The sequence below is a fragment of the Ranitomeya imitator genome, chromosome 1, assembly GCF_032444005.1.
Source record: "Ranitomeya imitator isolate aRanImi1 chromosome 1, aRanImi1.pri, whole genome shotgun sequence".
Classification (NCBI taxonomy): Eukaryota; Metazoa; Chordata; class Amphibia; order Anura; family Dendrobatidae; genus Ranitomeya; species Ranitomeya imitator.
Genome location: NC_091282.1, coordinates 362,191,377 through 362,209,806, shown reverse-complemented (window position 1 = coordinate 362,209,806; position 18,430 = coordinate 362,191,377). Strand labels below are relative to the sequence as shown.

General features: G+C 42.0%; 1 protein-coding gene across 3 annotated transcripts in view; it reads left to right on the top strand.

Annotated features, from left to right (window-relative positions):
• CHD8 (chromodomain helicase DNA binding protein 8) overlaps nt 1-18,430 on the top strand; it is a 134,454-nt gene that overhangs the window by 89,109 nt on the left and 26,915 nt on the right. For all 3 annotated transcript variants that reach the window (XM_069761228.1, XM_069761236.1, XM_069761244.1), the window contains exons 3-13: nt 11,992-12,351; nt 12,584-12,689; nt 14,382-14,658; nt 14,761-14,875; nt 15,028-15,213; nt 15,359-15,427; nt 15,513-15,568; nt 15,697-15,898; nt 17,562-17,699; nt 17,781-17,902; nt 18,017-18,260. In XM_069761228.1, the coding sequence (XP_069617329.1) occupies nt 11,992-12,351; nt 12,584-12,689; nt 14,382-14,658; nt 14,761-14,875; nt 15,028-15,213; nt 15,359-15,427; nt 15,513-15,568; nt 15,697-15,898; nt 17,562-17,699; nt 17,781-17,902; nt 18,017-18,260 (1,875 nt within the window). The remainder of the gene's footprint in view (nt 1-11,991; nt 12,352-12,583; nt 12,690-14,381; nt 14,659-14,760; nt 14,876-15,027; nt 15,214-15,358; nt 15,428-15,512; nt 15,569-15,696; nt 15,899-17,561; nt 17,700-17,780; nt 17,903-18,016; nt 18,261-18,430) is intronic.

Sequence of the window (18,430 nt, the reverse complement as noted above, 5' to 3'; positions counted from 1 at the left end):
TTTTTTTGTTTCCACAAACGCAAAAATTATCGACTTAAATCTACCACTAACATGAAGCCCAATATGTCACGAAAAAACAGTCTCAGAATCGCTAGGATCCATTGAAGCGTTCCTGAGTTATTACGTCATAATGGGACTCTGGTCAGAGTTGCAAAAAAAACAAAAGGCCACGTCCTTAACCCCTTTACCCCCAAGGGTGGTTTGCACGTTAATGACCAGGCCATTTTTACAATTCTGACCACTGTCCCTTTATGAGGTTATAACTCTGGAATGCTTCAACGGATCTTGGCGATTCTGACATTGTTTTCATGATAGTGGTAAAATTTCTTTGATATTACCTTCGTTTATTTGTGGAAAAAAATAAAAATTTGGCGAAAATTTTGAAAATTGCGCAATTTTCTAACTTTGTGATTTTAATTGCATAAAAATTCAAAGATATGTCACACAAAATACTTAAGTAACATTTCCCACATGTCTACTTTACATCAGCACAATTTTGGAACCATTTTGTTAGGAAGTTATAAGGGTTAAAAGTTGACCAGCAATTTCTCATTTTTCCAACACCATTCTTTTTTCGCGGACCACATCTCATTTGAAGTCATTTTTAGGGGTCTATATGATAGAAAATAACCAAGTGTGACACCATTCTAAAAACTGCACCCCTCAAGGTGCTCAAAACCACATTCAAGAAGTTTATTAACCCTTCAGGTGTTTCACAGGAATCTTTTGAATGTTTAAATAAAAATGAACATTTTACTTTTTTTTCACAAAAAAATTACTTCAGCTCCAATTTGTTTATTTTGCTAAGGGTAACAGGAGAAAATGGACCCAAAAAGTTGTTGTACAATTTGTCCTGATTACGGCGATACCCCATATGTGGGGGTAAACCACTGTTTGGGCGCATGGCAAAGCTCGGAAGGGAAGGAGCGCCGTCTGACTTTTCAATGCAAAATTGACTGGAATTGAGATGGGACGCCATGTTGCGTTTAGAGAGCTACTGATGTGCCTAAACATTGAAACCCCCCACAAGCAGGGTGGATAAAAATCAATTTTTTTTTTTTTTTTTTTTTTTTAAATCAAAAAAATCGGATTTTTTTTATTTTAATCGGATTTTTTTCAATAAACTGCTTTTTGAGGAAAATATTTTACCATCCAAAGGTTCTTCCATCATGAGATAAAGCGGAGTTGTTTAACTCAGTAGAATAAAGGCTGTATATGTGTAACATTCACAATGCCATGCTCTTCCAGAGGTTTCTGTAGGATTAGTGGGCAGTTTCTCTCCTATATTATCACAGACGCTCGCTTTACTTACGCAGTTCTCAAAACTGAATTTGACTCCGCAGAGGTCCCAGCCTCTTCTTCACGGCAAAAATGTTACAACATGAACAGAGTTGAGAAAAAGACCTTAATCCTATTGTTCTACAAACCTATGAATACAGAATCAACCCCTTCAGTGCCAAGTCCAAGAAGTTAGACAATGTTTCTGATTGTTTGGAGTGGAATAGATCTGCACAACACAAGAAGAATGTGAATCTAAGTGTGAGGAGGAGGAGGAAGGGCAAGCAGACAAGAAAATGAAAGTGAAACTTTGAGCACAATACTGCAGCATAGCCACAGACAGACAAGTCTGGATCTGTTTGTGTGTACGATCTGAGGTTTATTACATTCTTTCCTTATAATGGCAGCAGGCCGTAAAAGAGACCCAGTTTGGGAATATTTTAATGAAGCTCCTTCGCCTATCGGTAAGGCAGGCATGCGTGCAAAATGCAAACGATGCAACAAAGAGATGCAAGGCCTGGTGGCGCGAATGAGGCAACATCATGAGAAGTGCGGTGATGAAGATGATGAAGAACATATTGTCTAACTTCTTGCACTTGGCACTGAAGGGGTTGATTCTGTATTCATAGGTTTGTAGAACAATAGGATTAAGGTCTTTTTCTCAACTCTGTTCATGTTGTAACATTTTTGCCGTGAAGAAGAGGCTGGGACCTCTGCGGAGTCAAATTCCGTTAGGTAGAAACTTTGATTTAAATCAAGCCTTACTGACTAGTGATTTAAATCGTGAATTAAATCAGTTAGATTTAAATCAAATCCACCCTGAAGTGACACCTTTTTGGAAAGTAGACCCCCTAAGGAACTCATCTAGATGTGTTGTGAGAGCTTTGAACCCCCAAGTGTTTCACTACAGTATATAACGCAGAGCCGTTAAAATAAAAAAAAATAAAAAATTTTCCACAAAAATTATTTTTAGCCCCCAGTTTTGTATTTTCCCAAGGGTAACAGGAGAAATTGGACCCCAAAAGTTGTTGTCCAATGTGTCCTGAGTACGCCGATACTACATATGTTGGGGTAAACCCCTGTTTAGGCGCATGGGAGAGCTCGGAAGGGAAGGAGCGCTGTTTTACTTTTTCAACGCAGAATTGGCTGGAATTGAGATCAGACGCCATGTGGAAACCCCCCAATTATAACTGAAACCCTAATCCAAACACACCCCTAACCCTAATCCCAATCCTATTCCCAACCGTAAATGTAATCCTAACCCTAGCCCTCACCCTAATGGGAAAATGGAAATAAATTTTTTTTTCTAACTAAGGGGGTGATGAAGGGGGGTTTGATTTACTTTTATAGCGGGTTTTTTTAGCGGATTTTTATGATTGTCAGCGGTCGCACACTGAAAGACGCTTTTTATTGCAAAAAATATTTTTTGCGTTACCACATTTTGAGAGCTATAATTTCCCCATATTTGGGTCCACAGAGTCATGTGAGGTCTTGTTTTTTGCGGGACGAGTTGATGTTTTTAATGGTAACATTTTCGGGCACGAGACTTTTTTTTTTTTTTTTATCGCTTTTTATTCCAATTTTTGTGAGGCAGAATGACCAAAAACCAGCTATTCATGAATTTCTTTTGGGGGGAGGGGGTGGCGTTTATACCGTTCCACGTTTGGTAAAATTGATAAAGCAGGTGTATTCTTCGGATCAGTACGATTACAGCGGTACCTCATTTACATCATTTTTTTTATGTTTTGGCGCTTTTTATACGATATAAAAACTATTTTATAGAAAAAAATATTGCATCATGTTATATTGTAAGATCGCTGATTTGACACTTTGCTGTGCACTGTGTCAGATCAGCGATCTGACGTGCACTCTGCAGGCTTACCAGCGCATGCTCTGAGCAGGCGCTCTGAAGTCACCTCTCTGCAGGACCCGGATGCCGTGGCCATTTTGGATCCGGGCCTGCTGCAAGGAGGAGGTAAGAGACCCTCGCAGCAACGCAATCCTCCCTGCGCGATGCTTCCCTATACCACCGGAACACTGCTTGGATGCTTTTTTTTCTTGCCATAATACAAATTCTAACAGTCTATCCAGTAGGACTCTCAGCTGTGTATCCACCAGACTTCTGCACAACACAACTGATGGTCCCAACCCCATTTATAAAGCAAGAAATCCCACTTACTAAACCTTACAGGGCACACCTGTGAAGTGAAAACCACTCCCGGTGACTACCTCTTGAAGCTCATCAAGAGAATGCCAAGAGTGTGCAAAGCAGTCATCAAAGCAAAAGGTGGCTACTTGGAAGAACCTAGAATATAAGTCATAATTTCAGTTGTTTCACACTTTTTTGTTAAGTATATAATTCCACATTTGTTAACTCATAGTTTTGATGCCTTCAGTGTGAATGTACAATTTTCATAGTCATGAAAATACAGAAAAATCCGTAAATGAAAAGGTGTCCAAACCATACCTAGTGTCTATTTATACGTGTCTCAACAAGTAATGCTTAATTCCAATCATAATTTACATTAAATTAGTGCTTGTAAAACATGTACATTATATACCATTCAGTTATACTTGCACCAAGTGCTCATATATAAAGTGCCTTGTGCTTGTGTACATTAAAACCAAACTTCATATTGCCCCTCAGATCCTCCTGATTTGCTGTTTATTGCGATCATGATGGTAATGGATATCCTATTATTGATCATATTTTACATATATTTTACTCACCCCCAGATGTCATGTGGATCTATGGAGGACGCCATGTATGTAAGTCGGCGTTCGCCGCCGCTCACTGCGCATGTCTCAAGCGCATCATCCCACTGGAATGCCATATCAGCCAATGAGGCACTCTGTGTGGCATTTTCCTGTCAGCGCATGCGCAGTAGCGCAAGAATCCGCCATATTTGTGGTGGCAACATTGCATCTTATGATTCTTATTACCAGCGCTTGCGCAGTAGCGCAAATTGATGCCATATCGTTGGGGAATCATTATATTTCTAAATTCCGTTTTACCAGCGCTTGCGGAGTAGCGCAAAAAGACGCCATAAATAATCTGGCTTCATTATTATATTTAAATTGCTTTTTCGGCTATGAAAAATGTATTCAATTGTTTAAAGCAGAATGGATTTATCACAGAACCAAATATACTATATTAGATGTTTACTGTTATTATATATATTTTTTTACGTATATACGGACTCTCATGGACTATCTAATGTGCCCTAACATATCTTGGCTTCGCGGACGACAGCTTATTCGGACTGTCTCCGTGAGCCAATAGAGTCTCTATGCCCCACAGTTGTCCCTCTATATATATATATATATATATATATATATATATATATATATATATATATATATATATATATATATATATATATATATATATATAAGAGAAATCTATCGGATTGCACAAGGACAGCACACTGACCCATATTATTTAATAGGGCTGTTCAGCTGAATGATTTTTCATTCTGACTGTCCATAGGAAAAAAAAATGCAGCCTGTACTGCTTTCGTAAATCAGATGAAACTCACTCATTCAAATCCATAGCTGCATTGAAAGAAATAAATAAATGAGTCAGACACAGAAAATATATCTCTATCTCTTAGGAAGCAACACTGTTTGACAATCAAATTCACATGCTGTTGTGCAAGTGGAATAGACAACAGGTGGAAATTATTGGCAATTGTCAAGAGACACACTCAATAAAGGAAGGAGTGGTTCTGCAGGTGGGGACCACAGACCACATCTCAGTACTAATGCTCTCTGGCTGATGTTTTGGTCACTTTTGAATGTTGGTTGTGCTTTCACACTCGTGGTAGCATGAGCCGGACTCTACAACCCACACAAGTGGCTCAGGTAGTGCAGCTCATCTAGGATGGCACATCAATGCAAGCTGTGGCAAGAAGGTTTACTGTGTCTGTCAACGTAGAGTCTAGAGGCTTCTACCAGGAGACGCGAAGGGGGCCGTAGGAGGGCAACAACCCAGCAGCAGGACCGCTACCCTCAGCCTTTGTGCAAGGAGGAACAGGAGGAGCACTGCTAGAGCCCTGCAAAATGACGATCTCCAGCAGGCCACAAATGTGCATGTGTCTGTACATACGGTTAGAAACCGACTCCATGAGGATGGTCTGAGTGCCCGACGTCCACAGAGCACCAGGATTGTCAAATTTGCCACTGGTGCCCTAAGCACATGGGACAGTCTGGAGACGCCGTGGAGAGCTATCTGCTGCCTACAACATCCTTCAGCATGACTGGTTTGGCAGTGGGTCAGTAATTGGGTGGCATTTCTTTGGAGGGCCGCACAGCCCTCCATGTGCTCGTCAGAGGTAGCCTGGCTGCACCACAGACTGTCCAGGAGTTGGTGGATGCTTTAGTCCAGGTCTGGGTGGAGATCTCTCAGGAGACCATCCGACGCCTCATCAGGAGCATGCCCAGGCGTTATAGGGAAGTTATACAGGCACGTGGAGGCCACACACACTACGGAGCATCATTTCCTTGTCTTGAGGCATTTCCACAGAAGTTGGATCAGCCTGTAATTTGATTTTCCACTTTGATTTTGAGTATCATTCCAAATCCAGACCTCCATGTGATATTCATTTTGATTTACATTGATCAATTTTATGTTTTAGTGCTCTCAACACATTCCACTATGAAATATTTTAGCTGCAAATCTTTATTCATTACATTTATTAATATCTAGGGTGTGGTATTTTAGTGTTCCCTATTTTTTGAGCAGTGTATATAGTCAGAAAAAAAGAGGCAACACTCCAGTATTTTCAAAAATACAAAAGGGACTTTAATAGCCCTGGGCCATATAATGTTCCATAAAGTTTATGATGGGCCCCATAAGATACTTCATACAAAAATGTGCCCCATATAATGCTGCACAAAGGTTGATTATGGCCCCATAAGATGCTCCATAGAATATTATGCCCGATATGCTGCAATAAAAAAAAAAAAGACATACCTCTAGTCCTGAGCGGGCGGGGACATCGGCACGTGCGATATTCACCTGTCCCCGTTCCGCCATGCGCCGCTGTGTCTGCCAGCTCGCTGACTGTTCAGGCAGAGGGCGCGCACTAACCACGTCACAGCCAGAGGACGCGGAAGACGGAGCCCGGCGGTGGAACGGGGACAGGTGAATATTGCAATGCTCACCCTCCCCCAAATCATACTCACTTCTGGCGCGGTCCCAGGCAGCTTCTCCTATTCGATGGTCTCTGGCGCCGGCAGCTTGTTCCTGTGTTCAGTGGTCATTGGTACCGCTCATTAAAGTAATGAATATGCGCTTCACCCCTATGGGAGTGGAGTCGCGTCCATATACATTACTTTAATGAGCAGTACCACGTGACCGCTTAACACAGGAAGAGCCGCCGGCGCCCAGAGACCATCGGATAAGCTGCCAGGGACCGTGACGGGAGGGTGAGTATGATGTGACAGCTGCCGCTCCCCCGCCAACCCCCTGGGACAATGACTCAAGTACAACCCCTGGCAAAAATTATGTAATTGCCGCCCTTGGAGGATGTTCATTCAGTTGTTTAATTTTGTAGAAAAAAAGCAGATCAGACATGGCACAAAACTAAGGTCATTTCAAATGTCCACTTTATGGCTTTAAGAAACACTAAAAGAAATCAAGAATAAAAAAAATGTGGTAGTCAGTAATGGTTACTTTATTAACCAAGCATAGGGGAAAAATTATGAAATCCCGCAACTGAGGAAAGAATTATGGAATCGCCCTGTAAATTTTCATACCCAAAAATAACACCTAAATTAGATCTGCTCGTTAGTCTGCATCTAAAAAGGAGTGATCACACCTTGGAGAGCTGTTGCATCAAGTGGACTGACACGAATCATGGCTCCAACACCAGAGATGTCAGTTGAAACAAAGGAGAGGATTATCAAACTCTTAAAGGGTAAATCATGAGGCAATGTTGCAAAAGATGTTGGTTGTTCAGTCAGCTGTGTGTAAAATCTGGACCAAATACAAACAACATGGGAAGGTTGTTAAAGGCAAACATACTGGTAGACCAAGGAAGACGTCAAAGCATCAAGACCAAAAACTTAAAGCAATATGTCTCCAAAACAGGAAATGCACAACAAAACAAATGAGGAATGAATGGGTAGAAACTGGAGTCAACGTCTGTGACCGAACTGTAAGAAACCGCCTAAAGAAAATGGGATTTACATACAGAAAAGCTAAACGAAAGCCATTATTAACACCTAAACAGAAAAAAGCAAGGATACAATGGGCTAAAGAAAAGCAATTGTGTACTGTGGATGACTGGATGAAAGTCATATTCAGTAATGAATTGCAAATCTGCATTGGGCAAGGTGATGATGGTGTAACTTTTGTATGGTGCCGTTCCAATGAGATTTATAAAGATGACTGCCTGAAGAGAACATGCAAAGTTCCAGTCATTAATGATATGGGGCTGCATGTCAGGTAAAGGCACTGGGGAGATGGCTGTCATTACATCTACTATATAATTGTCTAAGGGTCACTTCCGTCTGTCTGTCTTTGTCACGGATATTCATTGGTCGCGGCCTCTGTCTGTCATGGAAATCCAAGTCGCTGATTGGTCGTGGCTGTTTTGCCACAACCAATCAGCGACGGGCACAGTCCGGAAGAAAATGGCCGCTCCTTACTCCCCACAGTCAGTGCCCGGCGCCCGCATACTCCCCTCCGGTCACCGCTCACACAGGGTTAAAGGGAACTTGTCACCCCCTCCCCACCTCAGGCGTTTGTAACTAAAAGAGCCACCTTGCGCAGCACAAATGCTGCATTCTGACAAGGTCGCTCTTTAGTTACAAATGCCTGCACACGCTGAAATAAACTCTTATAAAATTTGCCCCCACATACCCTGAATCCGTCCGGGAGGCGGGACTTTCCTTTCTAATGAGACACAGCACAGCCGTCACTCCTGGCTTGTGCGCGCCGGGCTCCGCCTCCTCTTCCTGCATGATCGTTCCTGGCGCCTGCTCTGTAAGTGTGTTTTTTTTTTTTTTTTTTTTTTTTTTTTTCTGGGCATGCGCATTTGCGCTGCACTTCGTACTTACAGCGCAGGCTCCAGGAACTATAATGCAGGAAGAGAAGGCGGCGCACAAGCCAGAAGTGACGGCTGTACTGCGTCTCATTAGAAAGGAAAGTCCCGCCTCCCGGACGGATTCAGGGTATGTGGGGGCAAATTTTATAAGGGTTTATTTCAGCGTGTGCAGGCATTTGTAACTAAAGAGCCACCTTGTCAGAATGCAGCATTTGTGCTGCGCAAGGTGGCTCTTTTAGTTACAAACGCCTGAGGGGGTGACAGGTTCCGCATTATGCCGCGGGTAACGTTACCGCTGCTATTAACCCTGTGTCCCCAACTCTTTACTATTGATGCTGTTTATGCGGCATCAATAGTAAAAAAAAATGTAATGTTAAAAATAATAAAAAAACAAGACCTGCTATACTCACCCTCCGTTGTCCGCCGAGCCGCTCGCGCTGGCCGCCATCTTCTGTTCCGGCGATGCATTGCGAAATTACCCAGAAGACTTGGTGGTCTCGCGAGATCCCTAAGTCATCTGGGTAATTTCGCAATGCATCCTGGGAACGGAAGATGGCGGCAGCCGTGCGCGTATCGCCGGAGCTTCGCTGGATCCCAGTGGTGAGTATATAACTTTTTTTTTTTTTTTTTAAATTTTTTTTTTTTTAACAGGGATATACTGCGTGGGCTGTGTTCTATACTGCGTGGCCTGCATTAACACATCGGGTATTCTACAATATGTATATAGCAGCCACATATTATATAGCACAGGTCACGTAGTATTTGTCTGCTATATACTACATGGCTCCTATATACTACGTGGCCTGTGCTATATACTACGTGGCTGCTATATACATACATACATACATACATACATACATACATACATACATACATACATACATACTTATTCTAGAATACCCGATGCGTTAGAATCTGGCCACCATCTAGTCTTCAATAAACAAGTTTATGTTGATATTTTGGACACTTTTCTTATTCCATCAATTGAAAGGATGTTTGGGGATGATACAATTTTTCAAGATGATAATGCATCCTGCCATAGAGCAAAAACTGTGTAAACATTCCTTGAAAAAAGACACATAAGGTCAATGTCATGGCCTGCAAATAGTCCAGATCTCAATCCAATTGAAAATCTTTGGTGGAAGTTCAAGAGCATGGTCAATGATAAGGCTCCAACCTGCAAAGCTGATCTGGCAACAGCAGTCAGAGAAAGTTGGAGCCAGATTGATGAAGAGTACTGTTTGACACTCATTAAGTCCAGGCCTCAGAGACTGCAAGCTCTGATAAAAGTGTTTGTTTTTGTTTTTTCATGATTCCATAATGTTTTTTCCCCTCAGAATTGAGTGACTCCATTATTTTTCCCCTATGCTTGGTTAATAAAAGTAACCATTACTGTCTACCACCTTTTTTTTGTTCTTGGTTTCTTTTAGTGTTTCTTAAAGCCAGAAAGTTGCCATTTGAAATGACTATAGTTTTGTGCCATGTCTGTGATCTGCTTTTTTTTTCTACAAAATTATACAACTGAATGAACATCCTCCACGGTCGGTGATTACGTATTTTTTGCCAGGGGTTGTATAAGCCAAGAGGGGCACTTTCAGCCTAAAAAATAGGCTGAAAATCTCGGCTTATACTCAAGTGTGTGTGTGTATATATGTATACATCTAATATATAATTGCCTAGAATACTACTTCCTGCAATTTGTGCCAACTTCCTGTCCGGAGCTAATGTCCGGAGCTAATGTCCGGAGATAAGTGACGTCAACAGTGTCCAGTGTCTGATTGGTTGCCGCCTGTTGCGAGCGACCAATCAGAAACGTGCCGTACTGTGACACACTCCGTCCGCCATTTTGGTGTGATTTTTGAATTTTTACCTCACAGCAAGTTTCTACTGCGTGGAGGCGGGCCCAGTGACGTTGCTCTTCAAGCTCCTGCCGAATTTCGTCAAAAAAATGATAATACCATTTACCAAAACTATATATATTTAGTTGTGAAGTGGTTCAGTGACATTTTCACACCAATTTTGAACTTTTGTTTGGTGTTTTCTCCATATACTGCCTATTATTTTTGTTCTTTCTTACTATTATTTATTAATTGTATTATTCTTACATTTGAATAAATAAAGTATATATGGATTCTAGACTCCCGATTCTTTAGAATCGGGCTGCCATTTAGTATAATATAATTATATTAGAGTGCTGCCTCTTTTTCTGAATGAATAAAAATGATCTGGCGATCACATGGAGGGCTGTGCGGCCCTCCAAAGAAATGCCACCCCACACCATTACGGACCCACTGCCAAACCAGTCATTTGAAGGATGTTGCAGGCAGCACATCGCTCTCCACGGCGTCTTCAGACTCTGTCACATGCTCAGTGTGAACCTGCTTTCATCTGTGAAGAGCACAGGGTGCCAGTGGCGAATTTGCCAATCCTGGTGTTCTGTAGCAAATGCCAAGCATGGTGTTGGGCTGTGAGCACAACCCCCATCTGTGGATGGCGGGCACTCAGAGCATCCTCATGGAGTCAGTTTCTAACCGATTCTACAGACACATGCATATTTGTGGCCTGCTGGAGGTCATTTTGCAGGGCTCTGGCAGTGCTCCTCCTGTTCCTCCTTGCACCAAGGCTGAGGTAGCGGTCCTGCTACTGGGTTGTTGCCCTCCTACGACCCCCTTCACGTCTCTTGGTGTACTGGCCAATCTCCTAGTTGCGCCTCCAGCCTGTGGACACTAAGCTGACAGACACAGCCAACCCTTCTTGCCACAGCTCGCATTGATGTGTCATCCTGGATGAGCTGCACTACCTCAGCCACTTGTGTGGGTTGTAGAGTCCGTCTCATGCTACCATGAGTGTGAAAGCACAACCAACATTCAAGTGTCCAAAACATTAGCCAGAAAGCATTGGTACTGAGATGTGGTCTCTGGTCCCTACCTGCAGAACCACTCCTTTATTGAATGTCTTAATTATTGCCAATAATTTCCATCTGTTGTCTATTCCATTTGCACAACAGCATGTGAAATTGATTATCAAACAGTGTTGCTTCCTAAGTGGACAGTTTGATTTACTTGGAGTTATATTCTGTTGTTTAAGGGTTACCTTTTATTTTTATTTTTTTGAGCAGTGTGTATTCTAATCTGACAGCACAGCGAGCATGAGCTATTTCTCCTGCTCTTGGTGCCGTCAGACAGTTCCTGGGAGTTCACAGCCAATGAACTTGCTTCACCTTTCTGATTTCATCACACCAAGCTGCTTGCCTATTGCAAATTCAGTCTTCCCAGCTTGGTGTAGGGCTACAATTTTGTTTGTGTCCTTGGACAGCTCTTTGGTCTTCACCATAGTGGAGTTTGAAGTGTGACTGTTGGAGGTTGTGGACACGTGTCTTTTTTATACTGATAACAAGTTCTGTTTTGTTGTGTGTTTTTTTTTTTTTTTTTTTTTTTTTTTTTTTTTTTGGGGGGGGGGGGTGCTATTTTTCAGTTCATTATGTGATATAATGATTGACATTCAAAATTACAACTTGGGAGAAATGGAGAATGCAAGAAGCGTGTACTTTAACCCGATCATGAAGGTGTTGGGGCCTAATTTGTAAGCATACTGGATGCTTTCTTTTGCATGAGCTAGTTTTTGGTTTCCAGCTGACCTTTATACTTTTCTGTTCATTCAGGGGGATTCTAAACGCTTCACACTTGTGCTTCAGAATCCTGGTCAGGCCACTTCTGGAGCGCCGCAGGGCCACCGTCACGTGGTACTTGGTGGTCTTCCAGGAAAACTTGTTCTTCAAGGAAACCAGTTGGCTGCTCTGACACAGGCCAAAACTACTCAAGGACAACCAGCCAAAGTGGTCACTATTCAGCTGCAGATGCAGCAGCCTGGTGCAACGGGACAAACTCCTCAGAAATTTCAGATTGTACAGCAGACTCCGGGTGGTCTGACTCTTGCACCCGGAGGACACCAGACACACGTTATAAGTCAGCAAGGAGCTCAGAGGCTGTCTGTACCGCTCAAGGTTCTCCTACAGCCACAGGTGAGTGATAAAGCTGATGGAGGTCTAGTATTTCCAAGTACGCTGGGGGTCATTGTAGGTCTTGAAACTAATGACTACTTTTACATGATGTGAAGTGGTAACTTAGCCAGAATAGATCAGTTGAGGCTTTCTATTTTTGTGGTTTGCCTTCTAACAAGATCTACAAAAGTGCTCATTGGGCGACTGAAAAAGGTTTTTCTTAAATTGAACCTTCACTGATGTTTCTTGCTAGGCTGGCTCATCTCAAGTTGCTCCACAAAGTTTGTCAGTGGTAAAGGTTTTGAACGCAAATGAAGTGGCAAATCTCTCTGCTAACACATCAATCATGAAAGTTGGAGGTAAGTTGTGTGAGGCTTTACTACATTTTCTCTCATTAGTTGCTCCTATTAGTGACTGTAAGTTGTGGTCAGGAACACTTGAAGTTATGCTTGTATTTTAACAAAATGAAAAACTGTAATAGATGGATTTATAAAGTATAAAATCTTACAATTTCTACATTACTGAAAAGCCCATATATAGTGCTCAGCATAAATGAGTACACCCTCTTTTGAAAAGTTTTATTCAATATCTCCCTGAACGGTTTCCAAAATTTTGACAAGACTGAGTTTCATAGGACATTTTTTTAGCCCACAACATGAAAGTAAGGTTAATATAACATTCATTACAAAATCTCCAGTTTTTCTCAAATTCGTTGAATATCGAATACACTCCACATCAAAAACTAATACATATACTATTTTGTATGGCATCCATGACATTTTAAAGACGTTGTTCACTACTTCTAAATTGATGGCCTATCCAAGTTGAGCATCACTCTCAATCCAGCATCAAGGTGCTAAAGGAGGTCCGTGCTGAAGAATGGAAAACTGAGATGTTGCAATATGTCATCAGCTTGTTCATTCCATGTCTAAAAACACTTGGTGCTGTCCTTAGAGGTTGTCCACTATTTCTACATTGATGGCTTATCCTTATCTTATCGGCCGACACCTGGCATCCCTGCTTATCAGCTGTTATTGGTGCTGGACTGAAGTACTCACTTGCCAAGCTGCTTTATCTACGTGTACTAGCCGGGGCATGGTATTGTATATCCGCCTCCTGTTCATATCCATAGAAGACAGATGGGTATTACCCTGTGGATCAGATGAAGCGGCTAGGCAAGTGAGTATTTGTGGCTGCTGACATTGATTACAGCTGATTAGCGGGGGGACATTGAAGACCTTTCATGAGGATAGGTCATTAATGTAAAGGTAGTTAACAGCCTCTTTAAGGACAGCACCAAGTTTTCTAGGTATGGAATGAACAATTTGGCAACGTATTGCAACATCTATATTTTCCATTCTTCAGCACTGGCCTCCTTTTAGAACCTCCATGCTAGATGGAGAGTGATGTTCAACTTATCTCTGTAGAGTTCCCCATAGATGTTCTCGTTTGGGTTCAGATCAGGAGACGCACTTGGCCACTGAATCCTTTTCACCCTGTTCTTTTCCAGAAATGCAACATGTGTGTTGGATCATTGTCATGTTGTAAAAGTGCATGTATACCAAGGGTATATAGCGATGGTAGTATATCTGTGAATTTGTGATGTCAAAAACCACAGCACTTGAACAGCCCCCACCATGTTTCACTGTAGGCACCATGCATTCAGAATGGTTTTTTTTTTTTCCTAAAATGCTTGGCGCCTACAGTGAAAGGTGGTGGCAGTGTCGTGCATGTTCGAAACATCACCCTGGTCCAAAACTCATCTGTTGCATTTCTGGAGGAGAACAGGGTGAAAAAGATTTGGTGGCCAAGTATGTCTTCTGATGTGAACCCTATCAAACGCCTATGGAGAATTCTGAAGAGACAAGTTAAGCATTGCTCTCCATCTAGCATCCAGGCTCTAAAAGAAGTCATTCTTGTCAAAATGTTGGGAATTGTTCTTGTGCTCAGTGAGATATTAATTAAAATCTTACTCTTTCAAAAGGGGGTGGTGCACTGTATATTTTCGGTAGCTTTCTGCCAAGTGTCTGAATAAGTTTTACATTCTGTAGTTGGTGAATCACGTAAACTGGATAATCAGAAGAAGCAGGAAAAGGCAAACCGCATTGTGGCTGAGGCCATAGCCAGGGCGCGTGCACGAGGCGAGCAAAATATTCCCAGAGTCTTAAATGAGGATGAACTTCCAAGTGTCAATGCTGATGATGATGATCTAAGTCGGAAAAAGAGGAAGAAAAAGAAGGGTGATCCTGGAGATGGCTCTATTCATGACAAGTCCAAGAAATCTAAATCGGGTAGCAGCTCTCGGTCAAAGAGCAAGTCGAAACCTAGGTGAGTACTATAGCACTACTGGCCTACACGTGGCTTTATCACGTGGTCCCTGGGGAGGTGCAGTAGTAAATCCTTTGTGTGATGTCTCTATTTTGTTTGCAGTACAATAACACCGATTGTGAGTAAGAAAAGGAAGCGAAATCCATCATCTGATAATTCTGATGTTGAAGTGATTCCATCTCAAGGTTCTCCAGCTGAGGATGAAGATAGTGTTCAGGTACTGTACTAAGAATAAGATGGCAGTCTGCAAATTCCATTTATCTCTAGTCACAAAATAATGTATTTTGTTTAAATACCCTTTTGAATCAAGATCTTCAACTGTTAGAAAATAAATGGCTTTGTGACAGTGTTCCTTATTTTTGCTCTTAGAAGAGACGATCAAACCGCCAGGTGAAACGTAAGAAGTACACTGAAGATTTAGACATTAAAATCACTGATGATGAAGATGATGAGGAAGTTGATGTGACTGGTCCTGTCAAGAGTGAGCCAGTCCTTCTGCCTGAACCAATCCCATTGCTTGACCATGAGACTGCCCCTTCCATGCAGTTCTTTGTTGTGAGTAGATAATTTATACAGATTTCTTTTTTTCCTCATGTGCTGTAAGTCTTTTAACCTAGGATGTTAGATTCTGACTAGTGTACAAGAAAAAGAATTCATATTATTTGCGTCTTTTTTTTTTTTTTTTTTATCCATTTTTTAGGAAAACCCAAGTGAAGAAGATGCTGCAATTGTAGACAAAATCTTGTCTATGAGAGTGGTGAAAAAAGAGGTACGGAAAAGTTGTGACTAATCATAGACATAGTTGATGCTTTATTGCCATGTGATTTAGTTTGGATATGTTTCTCCTATTCCAGCTCTCTACAGGAGGCTACTTTGATGCAGAGGAGTTTTTTGTCAAGTATAAGAATTAGTGAGTATGCCTGTTTGTATTTTCAATTGCATATTCTGCCTCTTTGGACTCTGGAAATAAATCTATTATTTTCAATTGCATATTCTGCCTCTTTGGACTCTGGAAATAAATCTATTCCTTCTTTCCAGTTCTTACCTGCACTGTGAATGGGCAACAATTGAACAGCTAGAGAGGGACAAACGCATCCACCAGAAGCTCAAACGATTTAAAACCAAAATGGCGCAGATGCGTCATTTCCTGCCAGAGGATGAAGAGCCCTTTAATCCCGACTACGTTGAGGTTGACCGAATTCTAGATGAATCACATAGCATTGATAAAGACAATGGGGAGGTATGTAGCCACGAGAGTTATAGGTTTGGCAGATTCTGAGACACGGGGCTTGGTGCTTTGCCTCTGTACAAAGCAGGGCTGTGGAGTCGGTAAGCCAAACCTCCGGCTCCTCAATTTCTATGACACCGACTCCACCAAAATTGACCATGACTCCGACTCCACAGCCCTGGTACAATGTTTTGAGTCTTGTAAATGTTAAGAATATAATTTACATGACTCAAAATATATATTATAGCCAGCTGGTAGCAAGTTGACATTTCTCTGCTATGATAGAGACGCTCCTACTACAGCACCAGATATTCAGAGCTTCTCTCTAATAACCAAAGCGCTGAGTGCAGACAAAGTAATAGAAATTGTTGGTGGATCCTTACATGTATACTGTATATATGTTGTCGTGTTTTGTATATTGCCTGAAGGCTGCAAAAAGGACAGATCGGACATAAGAGAAGCCCTTTACATATTTTTTGGGCCAACAAATTTCGGTTTACTGCCCTGTTGCTCCGCACTGAAGCTGAGGTTATGATGATTATTTAAGACCCCAATTCATGATCTAATATAGTGGTGGGGAACCTTTTTTTTTTTTCTTGTTTTATTTTTTTGTGGCTATCTGCCAGGGGATATTTAGATATTCATACCATCCTTCAGGGGCCGTACTAATCATCAACTTAAAATGTTTTCTGCTATATTTGGTCCAACTTTTAATTTACTGACTTCTAATGTGACGGCTGGTGCTGCTTCTCTTTGGTGAGGGATGTGATGTTAGCTGGTATTGATGTTGTTGCTCATAACTGATTTTCCAGATTTGCGTCAGTCTGGAGCGCAGATGTATATTACACTGCAAATCTCTCGGGAAATCGCTGCTCACGTTACATTTATTGAATTCAGGCAGTGGTGGCCTACAGTATATACATCACATAGGAGACATTGGGGCTGCAGCATATATATCGCATAGGATACAATGGGGCACATACATCACATAGGAGACGCTGGGGGCTCGTATACGGCACAGGAATGAAAATGGCTTCCATTGATGTCGGTGGGAATGGAGCTAGCTGATTCCGCCCAGTAAGCAATCCTTTATTCCACGAGCCTCAGCGTTCATTAGTGAATGGTGCACGCAGTGTTAGTCAGTTAAATGGCCAGAGGCCTGAGCACTGCTGTCACCGGATATGTGCCCAGGGGCCGGAGGAAACCATGTCACAGGCTTGAGGATCCCCCAACCCTGATCTATTAGAACAGTGCTTCCCCTGGATAGTTGGATAGTAATACATGAGCTGACATGCAGGGAAGCTGGCACCGGCCAGGACTTGCTGACTAGTGACTGTAAATACGGCTCTGGCCATCGAGGGTTCTGTTGGCTTGTACCTAGACCACTTCTAGTGTGTGTAGGTTTGTTCTGCTTGCTGTGAATGGCGTTCCTAAACAGCTTGGGTTTACAGTGGCTTACAGAGGTATTCTGATTATAGCAATTATCATATACCGAGTACAGAAGTGCGATCTGTCCCATGGTGATGGCATCACTCATACCTGCTCTGACAATAGTCAGGGGCTCAGCTGACCAGAACACCACTTATAAATTAGAGTTTTCATAAAACATTACCTGTAAATATGAATGGGTGTGTGCGTAATAATCTGAGTTAAAGGTGGCAATTCTCTCTTTCAGCCTGTTGTGTATTATCTTGTCAAGTGGTGTTCCTTGTCTTACGAAGACAGCACTTGGGAGTTAAAGGAAGATGTAGACGATGGGAAGGTTGAGGAGTTTAAGACTATAGAATCTCGTCAGCCCAGTCTGAAGCGTGTGGTGAGTAGCTGCTACGTTAAGGTACATCTTGTATCCCTCCATACTTGCTTTCAGTAAATTGACCTAATTTGTCCTCATTAGGCAAGGCCGGCCTCTACTTCTTGGAATAAACTAGATTTCACCCGAGAATATAGGAATGGAAACCAGTTGAGGGAATACCAGTTAGAGGGGGTGAATTGGCTGCTCTTCAATTGGTACAACAGGTGAGACTCGCGGCTTTCATTATTACATCAGTAGTTTGTTTGCATTATATTCCTTGCAATACTTAATACAGGCGCTTAAATTAAACCCTTCATTAAGCATGTTTGTCATTGTAGGCAAAACTGTATTCTGGCTGATGAAATGGGCCTGGGAAAGACAATCCAGTCCATTACGTTTTTGCAAGAAGTTTACAATGTCGGAGTCCGGGGGCCATTTCTAGTGATTGCTCCACTTTCCACTATTACCAACTGGGAGAGGGAGTTTGCAAGTTGGACGCAAATGAACACCATTGTGTACCATGGCAGCCTGGCTAGCCGACAAATGATTCAGCAGTATGAAATGTACTGCAAAGACTCAAAGGTTAGTCCCTTACTTCAGTAATTGGTATATGGAATAGGTGGGGGTCCTGCTGCGAATATCCCACCAATTTATGTATTCTTTATCTTAACACGAGCTTCTGGTTGGGAGTGTGGCTGTCTTAGGAATGACCTGAATATACTGCATCCTTATTCTCAGGAAATGTATTGGTT